General features: G+C 40.4%; 1 protein-coding gene across 1 annotated transcript in view; it reads left to right on the forward strand.

Moving 5' to 3' along the window:
• The window catches only part of GRHL2 (grainyhead like transcription factor 2), a 132,995-nt gene extending 118,318 nt beyond the window's left edge, over positions 1–14,677 (forward strand). The window contains exons 15-16 of the mRNA XM_070748148.1: positions 9,026–9,090; positions 12,914–14,677. Coding sequence (XP_070604249.1) covers positions 9,026–9,090; positions 12,914–13,028 — 180 coding nt within the window. The 3' untranslated portion in view covers positions 13,029–14,677. The remainder of the gene's footprint in view (positions 1–9,025; positions 9,091–12,913) is intronic.
• Positions 14,678–18,138: the final 3,461 nt, after the last annotated feature.

Consider the following 18,138-nt stretch of genomic DNA (forward strand, 5'->3'; position numbering starts at 1 on the left):
TTGCACCATATTTGTATCATATCATTTCCATAATAGTATATCTGTTGTGGTTGGATCACAGCCAGGTCCTTTGATAACAGACTTCGAGCCAGATGAATCGGGTCCTTCTGGGCATGGTCAGCCTGTGTGGCTGTCAGAGGAGTCGGACAGTGAGGAGGAGGGAGAGATAGGGTGAGAGAGTCCTGCAGAAGCTACAGGACCCCCAACTGGGACTTTGCCTGTGTCTGATGAGGAAGAGGAGATGAGGGACCCTATTCTGGATGCAAGAGTGAGAAGGATGCAGGGGAGGCGAGAGCAGTTATGCAGACTCAGAAGGAGAGCTTGAACACAGCTGTGTGCAGTCTATAATCCCAATATGTATACAAGGGAAGGAGATTGGGAGGTTCCCTTTGCAGAAAATCAACGTTTGATCCTTCGAAGGAAAAGAACATGTTAAGAGTTTTTGCCTTTTGGACAAACATATCTTTCTGCACTTTTCGAGAGTATAGTGTTAAGAAGCCTGTGAGTAATTTTGCTTTGAAAATGTTGTTTTGGAAACCTGGCTTATCAGTTCTGCCACCCGCTTTGAACTTTGGCAGCCAAAGGACATTCCTTTGTCCTAATTTGTGTTTTACAACAAACCTGACTGTACAGTAGACTACTGTGGTACCTCTACTTACGAACTTAATTCGTTCCGTGACCAGGTTCTTAAGTAGAAAGGTTTGTAAGAAGAAGCAATTTTTCCCATAGGAATCAATGTAAAAGCAAATAATGTGTGCGATCGGGGAAACCACAGGGAGGGTGGAGGCCCTATTTCCTAGAGAGGCCCCACGAAGGCTTCTCCCCACCTTTTCCAGCCCTATTTCCTCCCAGGAGATTCCTAGAGAGGCCCCACGGAGGCTTCCCCCTGCCTTTTCCAGTTACAGTTTCGGAGGCTCAGGTTTGTAAGCGGAAAATTGTTCTTGAGAAGAGGCAAAAAAATCTCGAACACCTGGTTCTTATCTAGAAAAGTTCGTAAGTAGAGGTGTTTGTACCACTGTATTTCATTTCAAAACCCTGTGTCTGAGTCTTAATTGGAAGCTAATTGCTGCTTGTTTGCCCTGTGAGACAGAACACTTTATGGACCATCAATATGGATAAGCAGGGATAGTGATCAATTGCGCTAATGAGCTGGGAACGTTTGACCTGATTATGCATACTAGGAAAATAACTATATAAGGAGATCCATCCTGTTCTTTTTATCCCCAATTAGATTCCCCCCCCTTCATTTCAATTACTCTCGAGACTCCCCCCCAGGCATTTTAAAATTCTGTAAAAAAAGGTAAACATATATCCATCCTAAGATAAAATACAGACTAGATGGATCATGAGGTCTTTTTCTGCCGTCAGTCTTCTATGTTTCTATGTTTCTCAAGGAAAAGAACAGTTTAATCCAGTGTTTCTCAGCTTTAGCAGCTTTAGCTGCCTATCAGTCCACAAATCTTAAAGTTGCCAAGTTTGGGGACCCCTGCTTTAATCCTTCAGTTTTAGCCCTGCAATTTGATGGTGCCGACCTGCAATGGAGAAAGGTATTTGCTTTGATGTGTTGTGAAACCTGGTTGCCATGGACAGTTTGTATCCCCTGCCCTCCCCAACCTCTCTTGACATGTTTTCCAAATTCGAGAATGTCTCTGAAAAATTAGTTTGTTAAATTTAGAAACATAGAAACATAGAAGTCTGACGGCAGAAAAAGACCTCCTGGTCCATCTAGTCTGCCCTTATACTATTTTCTGTATTTTATCTTAGGATGATATATGTTTATCCCAGGCATGTTTAAATTCAGTTACTGTGGATTTATCTACAACGTCTGCTGGAAGTTTGTTCCAAGGATCTACTACTCTTTCAGTAAAATAATATTTTCTCATGTTGCTTTTGATCTTTCCCCCAACTAACTTCAGATTGTGTCCCCTTGTTCTTGTGTTCACTTTCCTTTTAAAAACACTTCCCTCCTGGACCTTGTTTAACCCTTTAATATATTTAAATGTTTCGATCATGTCCCCCCTTTTCCTTCTGTCCTCCAGACTATACAGATTGAGTTCATTAAGTCTTTCCTGATACGTTTTATGCTTAAGACCTTCCACCATTCTTGTAGCCCGTCTTTGGACCCGTTCAATTTTGTCAATATCTTTTTGTAGGTGAGGTCTCCAGAACTGAACACAGTATTCCAAATGTGGTCTCACCAGCATTCTATATAGCGGGATCATAATCTCCCTCTTCCTGCTTGTTATACCTCTAGCTATGCAGCCAAGCATCCTACTTGCTTTCCCTACCGCCTGACTGCACTGTTCACCCATTTTGAGACTGTCAGAAATCACTACCCCTAAATCCTTTTCTTTTGAAGTATTTGCTAACACAGAACTGCCAATACAATACTCAGATTGAGGATTCCTTTTCCCCAAGTGCATTATTTTACATTTGGAAACATTAAACTGCAGTTTCCATTGCTTTGACCATTTATCTAGTAAAGCTAAATCATTTACCATATTACAGACGCCTCCAGGAATATCAACCCTATTGCACACTTTAGAGTCATCGGCAAATAGGCAAACCTTCCCTACCAAACCTTCCCCTATGTCACTCACAAACATATTAAGACAGAGCAGTGTGTCCTTTAAGAATGCAGCAATCATTCTGAGATCTACTTTTCTTAAGTGAAGAATATTTTTTAATTTATTTATCGCCCCGAGTCTACAGAGAGGGGCGGCATACAAATCTAATAAATAATAATAATAATAATAATAATTATTATTATTATTATATTTATTATATTATATTATATTATATTATATTAATTTTTTATTTATTTATTTATTTATTTATTTATTTATTTATTTATTTATTTATTTATTTATTTATTTATTTATTTATTTATTAGATTTGTATGCCGCCCCTCTCCGAAGACTCGGGGCGGCTCACAACAATAAAAACAATATTATAACAAAACAAATCTAATATTAAAAGAAGCATATAAAACCCTATCATATATTTAAAAACCAAACAGCACATTCATACCAAACATGAAACAAAATATAAAGAAGCCTGGGGGGAAAGGTGTCTCAACTCCCCCATGCCTGGCGGTATAAGTGAGTCTTGAGTAATTTACGAAAGACAAGGAGGGTGGGGGCAGTTCTAATCTCTGGGGATCTCAGGCCCTAGGGGAAGAGAAGGCTCTTCCCCTGGGGCCTGCCAAACGACATTGTTTAGTTGACGGGACCCGGAGAAGTCCAACTCTGTGGGACCTTATCAGCCGCTGGGACTCGTGCGGTAGTAGGCGGTTCCGGAGGTACTCTGGTCCAGTGCCATGTAGGGCTTTAAATAATATTTTGTCAAGCGTATATATGATTACAGACAAAGTATAAACATGATTGTGAATACATAAGATGTATGAGTACATGAGATGGTTACGGATACGTGGGGACATTAGGACAAGGACGGTAGGCATACTTATTCATGCCCCATACAGAGTTCCTAGGAATGGGGTAAGGTCAATGGTAGACAGTTTAAGATTGCTTGCTGCAATGTATCTGTTCCCAGTCTCCATAAACATAGATTGATAGTTTAAAACGTCTATGCATTATACACTGCCCAAGGAGCTGCTGATATCAATCAAACCAGACGGTTATAGAGGTGCAGATGACAGACTCAATGAATCTTCTGTAGAAACACTTCTATAACTGTCTGGTTTGATTCTGCAACCCAACAAGACCGACACAGACTTCAGAGGAGAATCAGAACTGCAGATAAAACAATTGCTGCCAGCCTGCCTTCCATTGAGGACCTGTATACTGCACGAGTCAAAAAGAGGGCTGTGAAAATATTTACTGACCATTCGCATCCTGGACAATAAACTGTTTCAACTCCCACCCTCAAAATGTCACTACAGAGCACTGCACACCAAGTCAACCAGACACAAGAACAGTTTTCCCCCGAACGCCATCACAAATAATTCCCTCAACACTGTCAAACTATTTACTAAATCTGCACTATTATTACTACTAGTTTTTTCTCATCATTCCTACCACACATTACCTCCCACTTATGACTGTTTGACTATAACTTGTTGCTTGTACCCTTAAGATTTTTATTAATATTGATTGCTTCTTCATTGCTTATTTGATCCCTATGGCAATCATTAGGTGTTGTACCACATGATTCTTGACAAATCTAACTTTTTCTTTTATGTACACTGAGAGCATAGGCACCAAAGATAAATTCCTTGTGTGTCCAACACACAAGGAAAACACAGAAGGAGAAAGAATATTCAGCCATTACTTGGGAGATTTTCTGTTGGAATAACTTTAGACAGTGGTTCTCAACCTGGGGGTCGAGACCCCTTTGGGGTTCGAATGACTGTTGAGGATCACCACAACATAAGGAATATTATTAAGGGATCGTGGCATTAGAAAAGTTGAGAATCACTGTTCTAAGGGAAATGTAGCTTGAACATACGGAGTTGCAAAAATCATCTTTGGAGAGGGGCGGCATACAAATCTAATAAATTGAAAATTGAATTGAATTAAGGTTTTGCTATATACATTAAATGAAAATGTACTGCTCAAAAAAATTAAGGGAATACTCAAGCAACACATCCTTGATCTGAATGAATGAAATATTCTCATTGAATATTTCATTTGCACAACTATTCCATTTGAAATTGACTGTCAATCAGTGTTGCTTCCTAAGCGGACAGTTTGATTTCACAGAAGTTTGATTTACTTGAAGTTATATTCTGTTTTTTAAGTGTTCCCTTTATTTTTTTTGAGCAGTGTATTTTATTACCAAGAGTTTTGGGAACAGTTGAGATAATGAGTAGTATTTCAGAGCCTCTTCCTTTAATTCCATTATTTTTGGGAGTTATTTGTGTTTCTCTTCTGTCAGCAAAATATCTCACAAGAATCTTTCCTTCCAGTCTTGGTTAATGCCATAAATGGGGATTAAAGATTTCGTTCTGCACATAAATCTTGAAATATCTTGGTTATAATATACAGTGATCCCTCAAGTATCGCGAGGGTTCCGTTCCAAGACCCCTCGCGATAATCGATTTTTCGCGATGTAGGGTTGCGGAAGTAAAAACACCATCTGCGCATGCGCGCCCTTTTTTCATGGCCGCACATGCGCAGATGGTGGAGTTTGCGTGGGTGGCGGGCGGCACCCAGGGAAGGTTCCTTCGGCCGCCCAGCAGCTGATCTGCTCCGCAGCGCGGCAGCAGCGAGGAGCCGAAGATGGGGTTTCCCCTTTGCCCAGGCAAAGGGGAAACCCCATCTTCGGCTCCTCGCTGCTGCCGCGCTGCGGAGCAGATCAGCTGCTGGGCGGCCGAAGGAACCTTCCCTGGGTCTTCCCGCCGTCCAGGCAAAGGGGAAACCCCAAGATCGCTTGCCGCTTGTCCGTCACCCACCCAGCCGCTCGCTTGCCGCTTGCCGCTTGCCCGTCACCCGCCCACCCAGCCGCTCGCTTGCCGCTTGCCCGTCACCCACCCGCCCGGCTGCTCGCTTGCCGCTTGCCCGTTCACCCGCCCGCCCGGCTGCTCGCTTGCCGCTCGAAAGCAAGAGAAGGAAAGAAAGAGATGAGAGAGGGAGGAAGAGAGTGTGAGAGAGGAAGAAGCAAGATAGAGAAAGAGAGAGAGGAAGAAAGATGAGAAAGGAAAGGAGTGACGTCATCGGGTGGAAAAATCGCGATATAGCGTTTCGCGAAGATTGAGATCGCGAAAATCGAGGGATCACTGTACTTGGAAAAACTGCTATAACACACTTCGTTATTTTTTATTTATTTGTTTGTTTTGCCAAGTACGTATTGGTGGTATACAAAGATAATATTTATATACATGATACTAGTTGTTCTGTCGGGCTCTCTGGTAGACTTCTGAAAATTCACAGGTACAAATTTCAGACACACACACACACGTTTGAAAATTCAAAACAATGTTCTTTATAATGAAAAATCACTTAACCTAAGCCCTCTTTTTGTATAGCAAAGAGCACTCGTCTCCAAACAAACTGGTAATTTGTACAAGTCCCTTATCAGTTCTGTGATACTTAGCTTGCAGCTGTGAGGCAATGCACAGTCCTTCTTCAACACACTTTGCTCTGGTTTAGTTTCAAAGCGGGGAAAAATCAGCACACAAAAGGTCAAAGTCAGTAAAGCAGTCACGAAACACAACGATCAGATAATCCTCCACAATGGCCAAACCCACAGGCTGCTATTTATAGCACCCTCACTAATTACCACAGCCCCACCCAACCACAGGTGGCCTCATTTTCTTTTATAATAATCTCTCAGTTGTTGTTGCCTATGAATCGCTCTCCGCATGCGTGGCTGTATCATTAATTCTTGTTCTGAATCCAAGGAGGAGCTAGATAATTGATCTCCTTCTGAGCTGTCTGCCACACTCTCCTCCTCCCTGTCACTCATGTCTTCTTCGTCAGAGGAGCCTTCATCATCAGATTCCACCGGGGGCAAAACAGGCCTACAGCATGTGGATGTCTCCCCCACATCCACAGTCCTTGGGGCAGGAGCTGGGCCAGAGCTAACCACAACACTAGTAAAAGAGAAACATTAGGACAGGGGACGGAAGGCCCTCTGGTGCCCTTATGCACGCCCTTTACTGACCTCTTAGGAATTGGGAGTGCTAACATTTTCCTAGAATCAACTAAGTTGTAAGATCTGTTATCTCACACTTCATTTGGATTCTCTTTTGGGGATGAGGGCTGATGATTCATTCTCTTCTTTATAAGATGCTGTAGCTTAGAACCTTTTCCAGTTTGACTTTCTGTCAATGTGTCCAATTAAAACTCCCCAGATTTCCAGATAGCACAGACAAGGAATTCTTTTTTAGGCTTGTGTGTATGCCCAGTTGGGCACGAGTTGTACAGCCACAGATTCAACTAAAACCGGAGCATCTGAAAATGATCCATTCTTGTTTGCTGTATTGCAACATTATTAGCATTTATACCAAAATTTGTGTTTTTGAATTGTAAATGCAATCTGATCATAATGCTATGCCTGGAACAGCTTCCTCCCACTGCAGCTTTCATCAAGTGAAGCTTCTGAGCACTCTATCAGGCTCTGCCATATATACTGCTCAAAAAATTAAAGGGAACACTCAAAGAACACATCCTAGATCTGAATGGATGGAATATTCTCATTGAATACTTTGGTCTGTACAAAGTTGAATGTGCACAACAGCATGTGAAATAGATGGTCAATCAGTATTGCTTCCTAAATGGACAGTTTGGTTTCACAGAAGTTTGATTTACTTGGAGTTATATTGTGTTGTTTAAGTGTCCCCTTTATTTATTTTTTGAGCAGTGTATTTCCATCTGTCTCATTTCATGAAACCAAAGCATGATTGCATGCAACTGGAGAAGGAAAGTGTATTATCATTGCTTAGAATGCTCTATGTCAGTGTTTCCCAACCCTGGCAACTTGAAGATATCTGGACTTCATCTCCCAGAATTCCCCAGCCAGCATTTGCTGGCTGGTGAATTCTGGGAGTTGTAGTCCAAACACTGCTCTATGTTGCCATCAACATTTGAAAATTTAGGCACAGCCTCAGGTCAGGGTATTACTCCCAAATTGCTTTCACTAATCTGCGAAAGTCTTGCAAGGAGATTCACTTTTGATCTTAGGGACTCAGTTCTCAAACAGTTGATCTTAATTCATTAGAGGAGAAGCCTGTTTTAAATCAGTAGAGATGAAAGCTACAGGAAGGAAACAATACAGAAAATGTAGTACAGTGGTCTCTTGACTTTCGCAGGGGATACGTTCCAAGACTGCCTGCGAAAGTCAAATTTCCGCAAAGTGGAGACCCTTCCTTCCTTCCTTCCTTCCTTCCTCCCCCTCCCTCCTTCATTCCTGGTTTTACTTACCCCCAGAATCCACAAGGGCAACAGGGCAGCAACCTGGGGGCTTTGCTGCACTCGCTGCCAGCATCTCCCATGGCGGTGGCGGTGCTCAGGGCAGGGGAAGGGGAAGCTCAAGATATGAGGGACCCAGGCCAGGACTTGAAGTCGGGATTCCAGGCCGGTCAGCTGGGAGGTCGGATGCTACCACTAAGGGAGACGGCTTAGGTGGGTGGGGTAAGAAGAGGTGGCGACAGCAGGCGGCAGTAAGGCTCGGCTTCAAGTGGAGTGTACCAACGCTCCAAGAATGAAAGGGGAGGGATTTAAAGAAGCAGGACGGCTGGGGGGGAGGAGTTAAAATGCACAGTACTGTACATTGGGCGGCCGCAGGAAAACCCGTGGTGTTCAAAAAAAACCACGGAGTATTTTTTAATTAATATTTTTTTTAAACCCGTGGTATAGTCTTTCCGTGAAAGTCGGACCCGCGAAAGTCAAGGGACCACTGTACAGGCAAATATTAAAATACTAAAAGCTGCAGGAAGCTACACCTAAAACTGCTCCACTTCCCGTGTGTTCTGCAGAACCTGGAGTGCAATCTCTAGGCCAGTGATGGCGAACCTATGGCACAGGTGCCACAGGTGGCACACAGAGCCATATCTGCTGGCACGCAAGCCGTTGCCCTAGCTCAGCTCCAACGTGCATGTGTGTGCCGGCCAGCTGATTTTTGGCTTGCCCAGAGGGCGTTTTTGGCTTCCAGAGAGCCTCCAGGAGGACAGGAGAGGGCCTTTTTACCTTCCCCTAGCTCAGGGAAGCCTTTGGAGCCTGGGTAGGGCAAAACACGAGTCTACTGGGCCCACCAGAAGTTGGGGAACAGGCCATTTCCAGCCTCTAAGGGGCCTCTAAGGGGTGGGGGAAGCTGTTTTCGCCCTCCCCAGGCATTGAATTATGGGTGTGGGCACTTGTACATGCACAATAGCGTGCAACCACACTCTTTTGGCACCCGAGGAAAAAAAGGTTCACCATCACTGCTCTAGGCTCTGCAGTGCTAAGAAGGGAGCCTGCCCTGTGTAGCCTGCCATGAATGGCCTAAATCTAACAGAGGGCGGGGATTCTGCAGTAAGTTTGCTTTTAATAAATCTATCTCCTTCTCTTTCTTTCTTTTAATATAGATTTCTGAGAAATATGGCCTTCCAGCTGAGAAGATTACAAAGCTCTATAAAAAAAGCAAAAAAGGGTAAGAGAAACAAACTAATCCTGCCATTCGTGTTTTGTATAAAGTAGTCCTGAGACCGTAGCTAAGCTTTTAAATCTTTCATGCTCTGATATATGTTCACACTGCGAGACGGATTCCCATCTCTAGGTTCACACAGGGATTGCAATAGATATCAAAGCCATCACTGGCCTCTAATTAATCTGGGTGGTTCTGCTACAGCATTCCTGAACTTGGGGCCCTTCAGATATGTTGAACATATCCCATCATTGGACAACATGGAGATGCTGTGAATGGAGTGAACTGTAGTCCAGTTCTTCTGGAGAGCAGCAGACTAGTGGACATTGTTCTTGGAGGCTAGAAGCTTGGGAAGGTACCTTCAACATAGATTTTGGAAGCTGCAGCAACACAATTTCTTGCCCCACCACTTGTGTTATTTAGGGAGCCAAAGTGGGCTGGCACCAGCGATGTGCTACGAGTCAGAATGCTAAATTGTGCTCACTGCCGCGGCTCGTAAGTTTGTTTGTTTGTTTGTTTTATTTTATTTTATTTTATTTTTTATTTTATTTTATTTTATTTTATTTTATTTTTTATTTTAAATTAAATTTGTATGCCGCCCCTCTCCGTAGACTCGGGGTGGCTCACAAAAGTAATAGAAAAAACAATGTAGAATACAAATCTAATAATTAAAACTAAAAACCCATAATTTAAAAAACATGCACACAACATACCATACATAAACAATATAGGCCTGGGGAAGTTATATCAGTTCCCCCATGCCTGACGACAGAGGTGGCTTTTAAGGAGCGGCTCATAAGTTCTTGCAGGACCAGCGTGATTTTGCTTCTAGAGCTGTGGAGGTAGCAAAATTGCGCCCATGTTTCAGTGAGGTTTTACCTGCAGCTCCGTGGACAATTTTGCTACCTTCACAGGTGCAGCAGCAAAATTGCGCTGGTCCTGCAAGAACTTATGAGCCGCGGCAGCGAACGCAATTTAGTGTTCCGGCTCGAAGCCCCCTGCTGGCTGGCACACACATGCTTATTCAACGGGTCCTTAGTTCCCCTACTTGTTACTAACAATGCCCTTGGGACTTTTCAATTTGGCTTTGGGCTTTGACCCAAGCAGCTTAGGTATAAGTAATAAGGCTGCAATTCACCTAATGATAACAGCACAAGAGAACGAACCCCTTCTAACATGCCAGATATAGTAATTCTTGTTTCTTTCTTAATTTTTTTTATTGTCTCTTTTGAATAATGTGTAAATGTATCACAATGCATCCTCCCCAGCAGTCTACAGTAAAGAGAAAACCACACCCTCATCAACACTGCTAGGACAAGCTAGTATATACAAACCCCACATTCAGTAGAATTGATAATTACCTAGTTGGGTAATAAAGCCCCTTCAATTTAACAACCAGGCTCAGAAAGTACAGAGGACTCCACAGTTCAATTCTGTGGTATATATATTCTCTTCTGTTGGAACATCTAAATGAGGTCTCCATCTGGATTTCTCTTCAATTAATTTATCATAATTTACCTATAGTTGTCTAAACTACAAATTCCTCATATGGAGTCTTGCCTCACCTCCAGACAACTTCCAATGGTCTTAAACTACAGCATCAGTACATCTAACTTGATATTGTCTACTCACTGGCCATTGAGCCTCAAGCAAATGTTTTTATCCGTTCTACATACTACAGTGGCTAATGGCCCTTGACATATATCTTACAATTCCAGCCATTCCTGCAGCTAAAGTGAAGATTGAGATACTGTATATTAAAATTGTAATCCAGCAACATCTGGATTATGCTTTCTGCTTCCTACTGTGGTGCATAGGGATTATATTGTAAAGTTTTTGTTTCAAATACAATGAAATAACATAAGAAGTCGCATAGGAGAATTAAGTGGGATTCTATTAGTGTGGACCTAACTGGAGAATTAATATGAATTTGAATCTTTAACAGTAGAAGAACATATATGTAAGAACCTCAGTGGTACAGTGGTTAGAGAGCAATACTGCAGCTAATTCTGCTGACCACCAGCTGCCAGCAGTTTGGCAGATTGAATGTCAGTAGGCTCAAGGTTGACTCAGCCTTCCATCCTTCCCAGGTTGGTAAAATTAGGACCCAGATTTTTGGGGGCAATATGTTTACTTTCTGTAAACTGCTTAGGGCTGTAAAGCACTGTGAAGTGGTATATAAGGCTAAATGCCAATGCTATTAATGCTATTGCTATGTTGATCCAGGACGAAGAATTACAAAATATGTTGGGCAGCAATTTGGAGTTGGACTTCAAGTTGGAGAATGAGTTTTCCTGTGAATTTTGTCAAGGCCCTTGAACAAATGGTTAACATAAAATAAAAAACCCCTTGCACACAATTGAACCTTCAATTTAAATCTATCCCTTAACTGATAGAATTCCACATCCATAAACCTACTGTTTTACAACCATGATTTATTGAATAATCTAGAATTGGCTGAGTTCAGAAGGCATGTTAGACCCAATGGCCAAGTTCATACAATAAGCTGAATCAAAAAGTCTATGAAAACTCTGAGTCATCCAGATCATGGTTGTACCAAAGGTGCTTTTTACAAAGGCAATTGAACTTTGTGTTTCTTTGGAAATCCAGTGCCTTTTGAAAAAAAAACCTTTGAGACTAAATCAAAATAGAAACATAGAAGATTGACGGCAGAAAAAGACCTCATGGTTCATCTAGTCTGCCCTCATACTATTTCCTGTATTTTATCTTAGGATGGATATTTGTTTATCCCAGGCATGTTTAAATTCAGTTACTGTGGATTTACCAACCACGTCTGCTGGAAGTTTGTTCCAAGAATCTACTACTCTTTCAGTAAAATAATATTTTCTCACGTTGCTTCTGATCTTTCCCCCAACTAACCTCAGATTGTGCCCCCTTGCTCTTGTGTTCACTTTCCTATTAAAAACACTTCCCTCCTGAACCTTATTTAACCCTTTAACATATTTAAAGGTTTCGATCATGTCCCCCCTTTCCCTTCTGTCCTCCAGACTATACAGATTGAGTTCATGAAGTCTTTCCTGATAAGTTTTATGCTTAAGACCTTCCACCATTTTGGTAGCCCGTCTTTGGACCCGTTCAATTTTATCAATATCTTTTTGTAGGTGAGGTCTCCAGAACTGAACACAGTATTCCAAATGAAAGAACTTCTATTATGAGTTTCTGTAGTTAGCCATTATATGAACTTATTTATTTATATATTTATTTTATTTATTTATTTTGTCCAATACATAATACACATTGAAGAGAAAGATATGTAATAATATAAGTAAAGAAAAGAATAGAAGAAAAGATATAAAAGTATAGGTGAACATATTTGAAAGGAAGAAAAGATAAATGAGATAAGGAGAGACAATTGGACAGGGGACGGAAGGCACACTGGTGCACTTATGCATGCCCCTTACTGACCTCTAAGGAACCTGGAGAGGTCAATCGTGGATAGTCTAAGGGAAAAATGTTTGGGGTTACGGGGTTGCTGAAGTCATATTTTTTACAGTCAAGTTTGGAGCGGTTAATATTAAGTTTGAATCTGTTGCGTGCTCTTGTGTTGTTACGATTGAAGCTGAAATAGTCATTGACAGGTAGAACGTTGCAGCATATGATCTTGTGGGCAATACTTAGATCGTGTTTTAGGCAACGTAGTTCTAAGCTTTCTAGACCTAGGATTGATAGTCTGCTTTCGTAGGGTATTCTGTTTCGAGTGGAGGAGTGAAGGGCTCTTCTGGTGAAGTATCTTTGGACATTTTCAAGGGTGTTGATGTCCGAGATGTGGTATGGGTACATTACTTAAGGTATCTTTTTCCTGTTTCAGGATTCTGGTAAACATGGATGATAACATCATTGAACATTATTCCAATGAAGACACTTTCATCCTCAACATGGAGAACATCATGGAGGGTTTCAAGGTCACGTTGACGGAAATCTAGTCTAGACCAGCATAGACCTTGTGAAGTGAAAACTTTTTGCCATCAAGGAAGGAAGAAATAATAATAATAATAATAACCCTGATTTCATTGAGAAGAAAGGTTGTTACAAAACTAAGTTGGATACAACCACATTTCATTTTTTTGCTACTGGAAAACAATTCGACAATTATTGACGAGTCTGTTCAATAGAACATTCCTTCATAAAGTTCCTTATTTATTGCTCCTCACTCCGCAGTATGTAAATAATCAGTGGACCCTAGACTTCACAATCTTGATGTTGCAAAGCTATAACAGAGACTTTAAATAATAGCAACAGAAATAATTAATACAATAATAATAATAAGTTGGAAAAATAATGTTAGTTCTACTGGGAGTTAATCACTGAAATTTCACCCTCTAAATGAATTACTTAGAAAATCTGGGAAGTGTTAATATTGTGCAAAGTGCCTGGTGATCTTTGCACATCTACTGTATACCAAACTTCTAGTGCTGAGTATCATGTAGCTTAGCCATGTCCCTCCCTTTGCAGGTCGATTGAGGGCTTTTTAAAATTTTTCAGATGGCATGTACTTTGTAAGTAAAACACCATGCATTTTAACCTCTGTATATATTTGTTTATAATATGTAATAATATATTTTCCTATCTGTGTGGATGTGTTTACTGCCACTCTATTCAGTGTTTGGATAAGAAGTTGGCAGAGTTTCTGGCCAAAGAGCAAAGTTCTCTCACCAGCTGTTGATTCTTCAGGGTTTTTGATAACTTTTGTTCAAAGCTTAACCAGGAGCCACATTAGAAAGTTAACATTCCTTATTATGACATCTAAGATTATTCTTTCCTTACTGTACCAGCTTCCTAGGTCTTCCAATGAGATGGTTTCTGTTATTTTTAGACTGGAACTCCTGTTAAGTCAGACATTTAACCATGCAGAGTAGAACTGAAGACCATTTGGAGTGCACCAGCTTGGGAGGGTCAGTCTTATTCAATTATGCTGCAGTCTTCCAGTTCTTAAAGTATTTTTCCTCTCTCCGTCTCTCCTCCCCTCTCTTTCCCTCCTTCCCTTCCTCCTCTGGTTTTTTAATCTTCTGTGGTATATGCATCCTTCCTGAATGGATGCTCATTTCTGCAGTGCATCATGTCCATCATAAGTGTGACATTTCTATGTCGTTCCCACCAATAGCTGCTTCCAATTTTTACCTAACTTTTTCTAAACAATGTTATTCTTCCATTCAAGTTACCTCTGAAAGTTCTTGGCAACATGAAGTCGGTGTGAGTTTAGCAAGATACTTTATATTTTGCTGTCATTTTAGGGAAATTATATGCTTATAAAACAACAGAAGTATAAAACTGGAAAGAAAGTTTGGATTTATGTAGAGAAGTTCAAATCCACGGAACACGCCATATGTTGGAAATACAGGAAGTCCTTGCTTAATGAATAGTTGCTTAGTGACCCACTCAAAGCAATTAGAGGTCCTGGTCTGGAGCTCTGCTGGACACACACACAAACACACACACCCATGTGATTGCATTTTGGGCTGCATGGTAACCAAACCTGCATTTATAACCATATGCAATGTCCTGTGGGCACATGACTAAAATTGTCGGTATTTTTTGCCAGTTTCTGGCATCTACTTCAGGTTTCCATCAAAAACCATACACTGACAAAAATGGATTCATTTAACGACCACTGCAAAAAAAAAAAAAAGTATAAAATTGGGCATAGTCCCATAAGAACCACTTAACAACTGCCAAAGCTCATAGCTGTAATTCTGGCCTCAATTACAGTTGTATGTTGAGGATTACATGTAAAAGATATAAATACCCAGTATGTCTAGCACAGGAGAACCCATCATCTTTTGCATCAGCCTGTTTCGTGTTCAAAGCCTCTCTTAATATTCAGTTTGTTGTCATACTTCCTTCAGGAGTAACAGGGAATAGCAATGCCCAATAGCTTTTTATATATTTAAAGATGTCTACTTTAGAATGTTTTTAATAACTAAGGATTGGACTTAGATTTCTAAATAGAAACATAGAAACAGAGAAGACTGAAGGCAGAAAAAGACCTTATGGTCCATCTAGTCTACTATTTCCTGTATTTTATCTTACAATGGATATATGTTTATCCCAGGCATGTTTAAATTCAGTTACTGTGGATTTACCAACCACGTCTGCTGGAAGTTTGTTCCAAGGATCTACTACTCTTTCAGTAAATTAATATTTTCTCTTGGTGCTTTTGATCTTTCCCCCAACTAACTTCAGATTGTGTCCCCTTGTTCTTGTGTTCACTTTCCTATTAAAAACACTTCCCTCCTGGACCTTATTTAACCCTTTAACATATTTAAATGTTTCGATCATGTCCCCCCTTTTCCTTCTGTCCTCCAGACTATACAGATTGAGTTCATGAAGTCTTTCCTGATACGTTTTATGCTTAAGACCTTCCACCATTCTTGTAGCCCGTCTTTGGACCCGTTCAATTTTGTCAATATCTTTTTGTAGGTGAGGTCTCCAGAACTGAACACAGTATTCCAAATGGGGTCTCACCAGCGCTCTATATAAGAGGATCGCAATCTCCCTCTTCCTGCTTGTTATACCTCTAGCTATGCAGCCAAGCATCCTACTTGCTTTCCCTACCACCCGACCACACTGCTCACCCATTTTGAGACTGTCAGAAATCACTACCCCTAAATCCTTCTCTTCTGAAGTTTTTGCTAACCCAGAACTGCCAATACATTGCACAAATCCCCTTCCTCTTCTTAAAGAAATCAAGCCATACCCACGATTCGGGCCGTAAATGTCAATTGCTTTGCATTTTAGCCAAATTGAAATTGAGCCACTGATTAAAATAGTTTCTGACGTTTCCAGTTCATAGATGTGTAACATGCATTTTTGTTTTGTGAAATTGTGTACAAAAATTACAGAGCAGATTTGATCTAGTGCAGGGGTGTCAAACTCTCATCGTCACAGTATCGTCACGTAACCTATCATGACTTTTTCCCCTTCATTAACCGGGCGTAGGCGTGGCCAATATGTGACGCATGTGTGACATATCCAGCCCATGGGCTGCAAGTTTGGACACCTCAGATCTAGTGGTGAAGGAAGCAGGCTAGAAACCGGGCTAGACCATGAATTCTAGTCCCTCTGTAGCCATGAATCTTTGGAGAGGGGCGGCATACAAATCTAATAAATAATAATAATAATAATTATTATTATTATTATTATTATTATTATTATTATTATTATTATTATTATTATGATGATGATGATGAATGGGTAACTTGGCCAGTCATTCGTTCTCAGCCCAACTCACTTCATAAGGTGGTTGTTGTGGGGAAAATAGGAACATGAAGGTGGTTATGTTTGCTGCCTTATTTGTAAAAATAATAAAATTGGGATACCAATAAATAAAGAAATGAAATAAATCTCCATTATGTTAGGGGACATATTTGTAAAAGTCCCACATAATAAATAACATTGCAAACAAAAGAGCATGGACATAGAGATCTGTCCCAGAATAGACACTGCTCAAAAAAATAAAGGGAACAGTTAAACAACACCATATAACTCCAAGTAAATCAAACTTCTGTGAAATCAAACTGTCTACTAAGGTAGCAACACTGATTGAAAATCAATTTCACATGCTGTTGTGCACATTCAACTTTGTACAGAACAAGTATTCAATGAGAATATTGCATTCATTCAGATCTAGGATGTGTTCTTTGAGTGCTCCCTTTATTTTTTTGAGCAGTATATATCAAGTTAGTCGTTTGCCGCCCTCCAAAAAGTGCAACAAACTAAACTATATATACAGTGTTCCCTCGATTTTCGCGGGTTTGAACTTCGCGGAAAGTCTATACCACGGTTTTTCAAAAATATTAATTAAAAAATACTTTACGGTTTTTCCCCCTATACCATGGTTTTCCCCGCCTGATGACATCATATGTCATCGCCAAATTTTCGTCCGCTTTTAATAAATATTTTTTTAATAAACTTTAATAAATAAACATGGTAAGTAATAATCTAAATGGTTGTTAAGGGAATGGAAAATTGTAATTTAGGGGTTTAAAGTGTTAAGGGAAGTCTTATGATACTGTTCATAGCCAAAAATACTGTATTTACTTCCGCATCTCTATTTCGTGGAAATTCAACTTTCGCGGGCGGTCTTTGGAACGCATCCCCCGCGAAAATTGAGGGAACACTGTATTTGCAAAAATTAGGATCTGAATAGAATTAACATTATCGCTTTATAAGAATTAGGGCCCGAGAAAAAAATGAAATCAATGTATTTGCTCTGTTTTTATACAAGAGTCTTGGTAGTTTTTGGCACCGTGGTTCACGCTGAAATGTGGTTTGTGAACTGCGTTGAGAATGTTTTATAATATGCGTGAAGGTTCTTTTTTCCCCCCTTAATGGAACTAAACAAAAAAAAAACATATATTCTGCATGAACGGCAGAATAATTTTAGAAAGACTGCAGGTCAGATCCTATCATGTTTACTATCATTTATTTCCCCTTCCAACTCAGCCTGTTGCAGAATTTTTGTCACTATATCTCCAAAGACATTTGTATTGTATGAATGGGTTTTTGTTTTGTTTTTTTCATTTTGGGTTTGTAAAAATATTTTTTCTGATGAATCCCATTAGAATGTAAATATTTAAAAAATGTATAGAGGGATGTTGTTCTTGATTTGAATCTGTGTACATATACTGCCTATCATTTTTGTTTTGTTATTGTTATTCAATATCTAGTCTGGTTTTTGTATTACTTTGTTGTTTTTAATGGCACTTCCACGAATGGGGCTGATGAGAAAGGATGCTAGCAGAGTAGCAGAACAGAGGTGATGCATACAATAAGGCCATTGTCCTCCTCAGCAGATCCTTAAAAGTTAGAACCATTTCTTAGATAAGCTGTCTCCATCATAGTAAGCCTTCAGAACTGTTCAGCAATAGCTCCCAGGTTTCTGAACTTTTCAAAGCAATTATTCCTGATATGTATGAAAAGAACTGTTTTTCATATAGCCATGTTTTTATAGCATTCTCTCCTAGAGATTCCTGCTGCAATGATTTATTTGACTGCATGCCAGCTTATGTTCTGGGTTGGTTGGTCTCCTGACAA

The sequence above is a fragment of the Erythrolamprus reginae genome, chromosome 3, assembly GCF_031021105.1.
Source record: "Erythrolamprus reginae isolate rEryReg1 chromosome 3, rEryReg1.hap1, whole genome shotgun sequence".
In the NCBI taxonomy this organism is placed as follows: Eukaryota; Metazoa; Chordata; class Lepidosauria; order Squamata; family Dipsadidae; genus Erythrolamprus; species Erythrolamprus reginae.